The sequence below is a fragment of the Leptodactylus fuscus genome, chromosome 3 (genome assembly GCF_031893055.1).
Source record: "Leptodactylus fuscus isolate aLepFus1 chromosome 3, aLepFus1.hap2, whole genome shotgun sequence".
In the NCBI taxonomy this organism is placed as follows: Eukaryota; Metazoa; Chordata; class Amphibia; order Anura; family Leptodactylidae; genus Leptodactylus; species Leptodactylus fuscus.
In genome coordinates this window covers 187,390,795-187,401,330 of record NC_134267.1, presented here as the reverse complement: position 1 = coordinate 187,401,330, position 10,536 = coordinate 187,390,795, and the positions used below count along the sequence as shown (strand labels likewise).

The window sequence follows — 10,536 nt, the reverse complement described above, 5'->3', positions numbered from 1 at the left end:
ATATACGCTCACACAGCTTATACATTCACTTCCTGCCGCTACTAGTTTTGTTCTAATTTGGTGATTTATTTTTTTTTTGTCTTCACATTATACAGACCCTGGGTTGCAGAAGATACAAATGGGCACACCTCGATTTCGCCCACGGGGACATTAGACATCGTGGAACTCCTTAGATGCTGTGGTCATGTTTGACTGTGGCATCCAAGGGGTTCAAACCCCTGATCAGAACTTAGCTCTGACCGGAGGTTATGGAGCAGGTTGTTAGCTAACACCCACTCTCAATGGTGCCCACGGGAGAGCGGCTGCTGATATGCAGTAACAAACTTTCCCTAATATGATGGCTGCATGATCGAAACCTGAATCTATCAGGTCCTGATCATGTCTCCGTGGACACCAGCAGCTATTAGTGCTGTGTTCACGGAGATCCTGACCCTTGGGGAGACCAATCCCCAAATTAGTAGAGTCTGTTTATAAATGTTGGTGCTGTACAAAGCCCAGCAAGTGTCGACACTTACATACAGTGGGCTGGTTGTGAGATGGTTAAAACCGTCCGCTTGAATTCTGTCATGGCTTCAAAAGGGTGAAATGGTTATATAGGTGTCGATTATCAATCTCAATGGATGTGCCCTGTGATCACAGAGATGTAAGCACTAGATTACAGGATCACACATCTACACTATGTGATCAAAAGTATGCAGACACCCCCAAAAACATACGTTTTTCATATTAGGTGCATTGTGCTGCCACCTACTGCCAGGTACTCCATGTCAGCGACCTCAGTAGACATTAGACATCGTGAGAGAGCAGAATGGGGCGCTCTGTGAAACTCACGGACTTTGAACGTGGTTAGGTGATTGGGTGCCACACATCACGCAGGTCAATGCCAAACGACGCCTCGCTTGGTGTAAGGAGCGTAAACGTTGGACGATTGAACAGTGGAAAAATGTTGTGGGGAGTGACGAATCACAGTACACAATGTGGCGATCCGATGGCAGGGTGTGGGTATGGCGAATGCCTGGTGAACGTCACCTGCCAGCGTGTGTAGTGCCAACAATAAAATTCGGAGGCGGTGGTGTTATGGTGTGGTCGTGTTTTTCATGGAGGGGGCTTGCACCCCTTGTTGTTTTGCGTGGCACTATCACAGCACAGGCCTACATTGATGTTTTAAACACCTTCTTACTACCCACTGTTGAAGAGCAATTCGGGGATGGCGATTCCATCTTTCAACACGATCGAGCACCTGTTCATACTGCACGGCATGTGGTGGAGTGGTTACATGACAATAACATCTCTGTAATGCACTGGCCTGCACAGAGTCCTGATTTGAATCTTATAGAACACCTTTGGGATGTTTTGGAACGCCGACTTCATGCCAGGCCTCACCGACCTACATCAATACCTCTCCTCAGTGCAGCACTCTTGGCTGCCATTCCCCAAGAAACCTTCCAGCACCTGACTGAACGTATTCCTGTGAGAGTGGAAGCTGTCATCAAGGCTAAGGGTGGGCCAATACCATATTGAATTCCAGCATTACCGATGGAGGGCGCCACCAACTTGTAAGTCATTTTCAGCCAGGTGTCCGGATACTTTTGATCACATAGTGTATATGTGCAAAGCGCCAAGGGGTTCACTATTACTAATGTAAATATATCTGAACATGTGCCAATGTATCATTTTAATTTTAACTCTTTTTTTTCTTAAGGCCACTTCTAATGGAGAGACAGGTTACACAAGTGGAGCCATCGCATCAATATGCAATGGTTCCATAGAATTAGACTATAAAGAATTGTCACTGTATTCTATAACTGCTTTGTTATAAATAAAGAATTGATAAAAAAAAAAAAAGAATTGATGACATCACAACGGCTTAGAACCCAGCTGATGATGTCACAATCAGCTCCTGCCTGTAAAACAGGAGAAGGACCTGAGCACATTCTCTTTTCTCTTGTGTATCGTGAATGCTAGTTGTGTTGCAAAACTCTGCTAGAAAGCTACACGCGCGAGAATTCGAACGCCCTTTACTGGAGAACACGGTAAGTTTCAACCTATACTATTGATACGTCACAGTGATCAGAAGACAGTGATGGGATTGGGGAATCCAAATACTGAACAACTAAAAGTTTTAGGGTATCTAGCTGGGGTGGGGATACTGGAACCAGTAGTCCAATAGTGACTAAATGGCCACAGATTTCTGAGCACTGCTGTGTGGTCATCTCCTGCAGCTCAGGGCCATGATGTGAATAATGGCATAGGTACAAATATATCATAAGGTAGTGAAATTCATAGGACCTGGTAGCTTCAGGAATCCTTTGGGAAGACAGCTCCATCAAAAACTGTAACATAAAGCAACGCCTTCTGATAGCCCAGGTTATGTCGTGGTTCTGCTCTGGACTATCAGAATCTGCATTATGTGAAATAAACTAGATTAATAGGAATGAAATGTCGTCTAATCTTTTTCCATGTTGTGTCTCTCTAGTATTTATAGACTCAGGCCTGTAAATATGGCGTCTCTCCATGATGGCGAACCAACAACTCCATTACTGATGGAGAATGTGGATGAGGAAAAACAAATCGGCACTCATTCACATCAAATGGATGAAGAAAAAGGCTATTGCTCTGAACCGCAGGACACTCATGCGCTGACTGGAGTCTCCTACATGCGCTCCGTCATCACCGTAGCGATTATGTCCTTCGTAAGCCTTATTCATTACATTGAACGCTTCAGCGCCTCAGGTATGTGGGGGAGGGGTAAACGGTATTACTTCTGGTGGTGGGATTTATCAGGCCCATAGCAATGTGGTGTCTAGAATAGGTCACCCCTGGCCTGGGATTCTTACCAAATGTAATGATCTTTGTGCCTGTTACTGTGCCCACCTATTAGCACAGATCAGTCATAGTGTATAATGATTGTCCTCTCTCTTTCCATGTGACAGGGGTGCTACCGGACCTTCAAAAAGCCTTCAATATGAGCGACAGTGTATCCGGCTTGTTACATACAGGTATATTTTACCATAGAATTATATTCTGTATATCCCCTGGAAACCGCCATTGTCAGGACTAAACCAATATTCCAGAGTTGCCGGTCAATCCATTCACGGAATTCTTATGACATCACAGAAGAATAAGAATGTGAATATGGATCCCTATTGGTGTAGTTCAGAAAATGGCTGCCTGAAAATCTTTCTTGTTATCTGGACAGGAGGGATTAAATACAGGAGTTAATGTACTAACAATGTCCTTAAGCAATAACTTGTTCCGCTGACACATTGTCCTGACACTTCTTCTCCTTCTCTCCCCTTTAGTATTCATCGCCAGCTATATGCTGTTTGGTCCGGTCTTTGGCTATATGGGCGACCGCTGGAATAGGAAATACATAATGTGCGCAGGAACCTTATTCTGGTCCATTATGACCCTGAGCATCTCATTCGTTCCCAATCAGGTAAAGATATAAATCTCAGCTACTAAATCTCTCTATGACAAGGTATACTTGCCATGCAGGCAAAAAAAAAAAAAAAAATTCACAAAAATTTACTAAATTTTTTTTTCTGTCCCATTTTAATTTTTATTTTTTACAGTATTTCCTGCTCCTCCTGGCAATGAGAGCATTGGTAGGGGTCGGAGAGGCAAGTTTCTCCACCGTCGCCCCCTCCGTTATTGCTGACCTCTTTGTGGCAGACCAGCGTAGTCGCATGTTTTCAATTTTCTACCTGACTATACCTGTAGGCTGGTGAGTATCCTGTGTAAATATACAGACTTTGTGGAGAACTTATGGCCAGATGATCTAGAAATTATAACCACTTCATTTCTCTTACAGTGGCCTCGGATATATTATCGGCTCCAAAGTAGTCAGTGCAGCAGGTGGTGACTGGCACTGGGCCTTCCGGGTAAGTAAAAGGCTATAATCTACTTCCTAAACTTGTCCCTGGTTACTTCCACTAGGTGATGATCCCGCTATTTATATCATCTATCTATCTATCTATCTATCTATCTATCTATCTATCTATCTATCTAACATACAATGTCTTCTTCCTCCACCACGCAGGTTACCCCTGGTCTGGGCGTCATTGCTGTGCTGCTTCTACTTATCTTTATGAAAGAACCGCCAAGAGGAGCCGCAGACGGGAAGAACAAAAACAAATCCGTCAGCTCCAATAACTGGATTTCGGATGTGAAGAAACTATTCAAAAAGTAGGTGTTTTCTGTGTAGTGGATGTCGGCAGCGATCCTCCTTGTGTTTTTTATGATTATTAAATCCTTCTTTTTTTCCCTCTCTACAGTCGGAGTTTCTTGTTTTCCACTCTCGGATGTGCGACTGTAGCGTTTGTAGCCGGCGCCATAGGTCTCTGGGCTCCTTCTTATCTCATACGTGCACGAAGCCTCTTACTAGAGAAGGAGCCTTGTCAGACTGGAACGTGCACCTATAATGACAGGTATGCATTTCTTCTTCCGGTGCTGTGGAATGACTTCTGTTTAATATCTTCCTTGAAGATACATTAGATGAAGCTTTCATCATACTGCGCCTTATTAAACAAGGTTGTCTTGCAATTTCTTGAACCTTCTTTACTAACCTCAATAAACACTCTTCTTTGCAGTCTGATATTTGGCGTGCTTACAGTCATCTCCGGCATCCTTGGAGTTCTAGCAGGGGTGGAGATCAGCAAAAAATATAGAAAAAACAATCCCCGTGCAGACCCGTTGGTGTGTGCGTGTGGCCTGCTATGCTCCGCCCCTTTCCTGTTCTTGGCCCTGGTTCTGGCAGACATTAGTCTTGTGGCCACTTATGTAAGTACCTGAGCTATAGATTGTTGTCATCCACTTATTGGATTCTGGATCTGTGTATTCCTTTGTACAGTATACTGGCTGTGGACAGGTGTAGTTTTGTACTTACACGTTCCAGCACTTGTATTGTGGCCTATATTAATTCCCCAAATGTTTCACTTCTGCAGGTCTTCATATTCATTGGAGAGACTTTCCTCACATTCAACTGGGCCCTTGTGGCAGAAATCCTCCTGGTGAGTTCTAACAAGCCATGAAATGATAATTTAGGCGTTCTTCTGTCTTCCCTCCGTTACCCATCAGATGCTCCTTCCCGGTAGATTGGGAGGTTTACTTTTTATGTTTTTAATATTTTGTCATTATACTATGCGGTCACTTTGTACAATGGCTCTTGTTTTGGTTTCAATGATTCCCTTCGGCCTACTCACAATATTCTTTTATTTCAGTCAGTGGTTCCTCCTACAAGAAGAGCTACAGCAGGGGCTGTGCAAGTTACTGTGGCCCACCTGCTGGGCGATGTCGGGAGCCCCTACCTCATTGGATTTGTAAGTAGTTGTTACATTATTTCCTGAATGTTGTATATACACACCACTATTACCTCACTGGTTCTCTGTGTAAGTATGAGGCCCAAGTTGCAGAAACGCAGCTTTTTTGTTGCAGATTTTGCTGCAAGAATGGCGATGAAAGGAATTGGAAATATATAGGAAGTAATTGTACTTTGTACTTTTGCTCAATCCACTCCTGGCTTTGTGTTTCTGTAATGTGCGCCTTATCCTAATGCTAAATTTTTCTACCTCCCTCCATGTTTACAGTGAGCACTCACAAAGTACACATATAGTACATGTACAGCATTGAAACAACAGTATACACACAGCATCTGTACAGCCCACATACAACACCCACAAAGAAAATACACATAGAAATTATATTGAAACAAACTAGTTGTAATTGGCAAGTCTGACAGTAGAACACCAAAGACAAAACCTTCTGGTGCTATATATTAGATTATCTGCTCCAGGTGGATGCCGCACGTCTCCAGCTCCAGCCATTGTATAATACTGGGGCTGCTCATAGTCTGTAGGATGGAAGCTCCTTCTCTATATACGGTGCAGCGCTTCTGCTACCACATGTTTTTCTGGCCACCAGAGTTCCTAACAAGCACATAGCAGTTACTGTTGTTTTCCAACCTTTATGCTTTTTTGTATTTTTGCTCTTTACTAACTATACATGTATTATTAATCAAGTATGTATCACCTCTCATCCTCAGATATCTGACCTGATCCATGGAGCAGCGGCAGAAACAACTCTATCAAGGTACCGCAGCCTGAAATACGCCCTCCTGACATGTGCATTCATGGAAGCTATTGGAGGAGCCTTCTTTTTGGTCAATGCCCACTTTATTGAGAGGGACCGCAAGGAGGCAGAAACGGAGTCTGAAGGTGAGTACAGAATATCTCCATTGTCCTCTCAATTCTCCTGCAGAATTACAATAGAGCCCTGCCTTGGATTCTCATTGGTTCTATAGTCACAAATGTGAAATCCAGCATCTTTGTAATATCTGCAGAGCAGCCTGTGTCTTGCAAGATTTGCATGGCTCACTTCTGCTATGAATAACACACTGCCTCTGTGATAATGTTAATCCTCTTCTCTTCATCCCTTAGACTAGCTCCACCATCATGACTGCCACTAGAGGTGAAAACTCTCCTGCAAGACATGAAGGCCACCATATGAGGATTTGATGATCTGCGACATGGGCAAGCACGGTGGCTCAGTGCCTACTGCTTGCTTGCAGAGCTGGAGTCCTGGGTGGGTGAGAATCCATCCAAGGGCAACACCTGCAGTGAGTTTGTATGTTCTCCCCGTGCTTGCGTGGGTTTTCCCCGGGTACTCCGGTTTCCTCCCACAAAAACTTGACTGAAGTTAATAAAAAAGTCAGTCAAAAAAAAAAAAAAAATAGTGTACCTGAGTCTCTCTCTCTAACTCTTTACAGAACTTAATAGATCAAAGGATGAATAGACAATTTATTATAAGGGTTTTCCTGGATTACAATAAACTGGCTGCTTTCTTTCTGAAATGGCGCCACACCTGTCTATAGGAAGGGATGTGGGACAGCAGGTCACTTTCGTTGATTGGAAGGGGCTGAGCTGCAATACCACACACAAACTGTGAACAGGTGTAACGCTAGAGGCTTAAGGTGTGGTCTTTGACTCTTAGGGTGCATTCACACTACGGAACGCCAGCGTGTATCACAGCCGTACACGCCGGTGTTACAGCAGGGCTGCCGGACACTTCCCATTCATTTCTATGGGAGCCGGCATGCGAGCGCTCCCATAGAAGTGTCCGGCAGCCCTGCTGTAACGCCGGCGTGTACGGCTGTGATACACGCTGGCGTTCCGTAGTGTGAATGCACCCTTAGGCCGTGGCCCCCTGTGACGGAAACGCCTCAGGAAATTCATCTGGTACCCAGCAGCCGCTAATACAGCTGATCTGTGTGGGATTCAGGTGTCGAACCCTGATGGATTGCATACTGACATACCGATGAGCTGTCCTGTGGGTAGATTATCAGTGTAAGAAAATAGGCGGAAAAACCCCTCTACTTGATCTGTTGCTTGTTAGGATAGAAATATGTTCAGTGCATGAAAACCTCATGGAGGCCATCACCGTGTGGAGGTAGTGTGATACCGAGGCCTAGTATAGAGGTATTGTTGGCCTATACATCACATGTTTTGTTTGGTAATTGTCTATATAGTGGTAATAATTCTCCCTGGTATAGCGGTATACACTTAGTGGTGCACACATGATGGTTTCACAACTATATACAGGTTTACCATTTTTTTTCCCCCTAATCTTTTAAGACTATATCAATGCCTCTGGAAGTTCAGCCTTGACTTCTGAAATGACTAAATGTGACAGTGTTGTTGGTATGTCAGGATTTGGGGCCCCACTTTTAATTTTGCCCAGGGCCTCATTTTGTCTAAAATCGGCCCTGCTCTTTGCACCAGGCAGTACCATATTTTGGAGGTATTGCTAGAGGCAACACTCAAGAGCATAACAGTAATACAGAATTATATGGACTATATAACAAGACTATAGAGGGGAATTTATTAAGACTGGAGTTTCTTGCCAGTTTAAATTAATTCCCCGACTGACACAAGATGAGAATTCAGCCTCTTAATAATTATTGTGTATGTATACGAGTCTGGAACTGGAGTAGATTTGCAGATTATAACTCATGACTTTTGGATATGGGATGTCCCTCACTCCTTCCTAAAACCACCCAAACTACAGTAAGTATTGACTTTGGAATAAATGCACAAAACACTTTATTTTGGGTGTCAAAATGGCCACAGCTTTACTAAACTCACAGAAGTAAAATAATGACAGAAGGAGTCAGGTGAAGTGCTAGACCATTGGGATTCACGAATACTGTGAGATCCCCAGCTGTCTGACATACAGCACCCGGCCAGACAGCAATAAATAAATAAAGGGGGCGGCACGCTCCGGCTTGCAATTCTAGCAGAGCCAGTACACTTTAAGGGCACCAACGACCCTGTGCTTAACCACTGTGCCCGCCCCTGGATGACGTTCCTATTCCGACATCCTTCAGGCTGGCCATTTCCAAAGCTCAGCCTGTTCACCACCATGAGGTTTAACCTCCTCTATTAGTTAAAATAAGTCCACAATAACTTGCCTGCAACTTCCACCTGACTCCTCAACCGCAAAAGTAAAGCTGTGACAGTTTACCAGTAGTCCATGTGACAAGTAACACTTTATCACATTCTACTTGACTATCTTTATTTCATTTTTTTTTTTTTTATTATTATTATTATTTTTTTTTAATACTTATTGAATTAATTTACTTCCACACTCATTGCCAATGCCATGAACAATTAACTCCAAAACTAAATGTTCAGGCAAATGACAAAAATATGGACCAAACACGACAAACCCCCGACTCACGAAGAGTCATCCTACAGCACTCAGGAGAGGAAAAACCCCCTGTGGAGGAAACCTCTAGGGAACCATGGCTGGAGGACTGCCCTTCCCTTGGGCTTAGAAGGATAATGCCAACAATAATTTGCGAAACTCATCTCAGAATTGTATATATAGAGCCAGATACACAATGACAGTAACAAAGAAATGATACAATAATACATTATACAGGAAAATGTAAAAAAAAACAAAAAAAAAAACAATTGTAAAATAGTGATTAATAGAGGGCGGGCGGGAGGGAAATGCTTCATCCAGGTCTTGTGATGAGAAAGAGGATGAAGGTGGATGAGACAGGAAGTTACATCTATTCCTAAACTCCTCCCTCCCTACAGTGACACACTAAGCACTACATACTCCTAAAGCTGAATATACACAGATATACCGTTAAAGCTGAACCATTCTGTATAAATCTACACAACTACTGCACAAAGAAGAAACTGCAGGAGTTATTGGTTCCCCCATCCCAAAGTCATGTCCCCCTTTGCCGATGGCTCCGGGGGTGTCTTGACTTTTGGATATGGGATGTCCCTCACTCCTTCCTAAAACCACCCAAACTACAGTAAGTATTGACTTTGGAATAAATGCACAAAACACTTTATTTTGGGTGTCAAAATGGCCACAGCTTTACTAAACTCACAGAAGTAAAATAATGACAGAAGGAGTCAGGTGAAGTGCTAGACCATTGGGATTCACGAATACTGTGAGATCCCCAGCTGTCTGACATACAGCACCCGGCCAGACAGCAATAAATAAATAAAGGGGGCGGCACGCTCCGGCTTGCAATTCTAGCAGAGCCAGTACACTTTAAGGGCACCAACGACCCTGTGCTTAACCACTGTGCCCGCCCCTGGATGACGTTCCTATTCCGACATCCTTCAGGCTGGCCATTTCCAAAGCTCAGCCTGTTCACCACCATGAGGTTTAACCTCCTCTATTAGTTAAAATAAGTCCACAATAACTTGCCTGCAACTTCCACCTGACTCCTCAACCGCCACAGAAGAGGCCATTTGACACCTTAAATGGACTCGACCGCCACCAAACTGATTAGGAATGCTCTAGCCTCTAGAAACCTTATATACCACAAGTCTCCATACCATCTTCCCTATAGTACAATACAAGCTATGAATGTGGCTAAAAAATGCAGTTAGAAACTACTAAAAAGAAATAGGACTACAATACTGAAATTTCCATAAACCAGTATACACGGGGAATACCGCCATACCACAAAAATGTAATTGCCAACCATTTCTGCACTTAAGTATATACTTCCCCCTTATGAGGTGTGAGGTCCCACTTATGGTGGCAACTATATACATATGATATAGATGTATATACCACGTACGAAATAACACCTCTGCAAGGAGCTGCCACTAAAACTAGAACTGTCGATTTAGCTCCATTGGCAACCCTATACACTGCCGGGAAAGACATGGAGAGTTCAAAGAAGGGTAGAGAAAATTACTTGCTGTGCGTCAGCTTCACCAGATACTACAGCAACTCCAGGGGACTTACTGTATTGAAATAACTCACCATCGTTGTTTGATGGGTGCCAAGCACATCAACAATAAAACAAGCCATTAAATGATGCTTAGCATGATGAGAATAAGCCCATGATCAGCTCGAGATACAGAAGTCTGTGAAGGCAGCGTGAGACCCTTTCCTGTCATCTCTCATTCATTGTCAGAGTACTTGATGACCTTTACCCTTAGCCGCATGCACCGACCCAAGGGCACCCAAACCGAAATGCGAGGCTGAAATTCTCTTCTT

At 43.6% G+C, this 10,536-nt stretch overlaps 1 protein-coding gene across 1 annotated transcript; it reads left to right on the top strand.

Annotated features, from left to right (window-relative positions):
* Positions 1 to 2,583: 2,583 nt before the first annotated feature.
* LOC142198536 (protein spinster homolog 1-like) lies at positions 2,584 to 10,294 on the top strand. Its single transcript, XM_075269568.1, has 13 exons — positions 2,584 to 2,733; positions 2,934 to 2,999; positions 3,303 to 3,439; positions 3,576 to 3,727; positions 3,815 to 3,884; positions 4,043 to 4,188; positions 4,278 to 4,430; positions 4,593 to 4,782; positions 4,947 to 5,012; positions 5,223 to 5,321; positions 6,044 to 6,215; positions 7,632 to 7,697; positions 10,095 to 10,294. The coding sequence occupies exons 1-13, from the start codon at positions 2,592 to 2,594 to the stop codon at positions 10,292 to 10,294; spliced, it is 1,659 nt and encodes a 552-aa protein (XP_075125669.1). The 5' UTR covers positions 2,584 to 2,591.
* The last annotated feature ends 242 nt before the right edge of the window (positions 10,295 to 10,536 follow it).

Excerpts from the sequence above, each read along its gene's own strand:
- LOC142198536 (XM_075269568.1), top strand. The coding sequence starts at position 2,592 with ATGGATGAAGAAAAAGGCTATTGCTCTGAACCGCAGGACACTCATGCG. Across the intron at positions 3,440-3,575 it reads TCTCATTCGTTCCCAATCAG|TATTTCCTGCTCCTCCTGGC; the intron begins GTAAAGATATAA and ends TATTTTTTACAG. Across the intron at positions 3,885-4,042 it reads ACTGGCACTGGGCCTTCCGG|GTTACCCCTGGTCTGGGCGT; the intron begins GTAAGTAAAAGG and ends TCCACCACGCAG.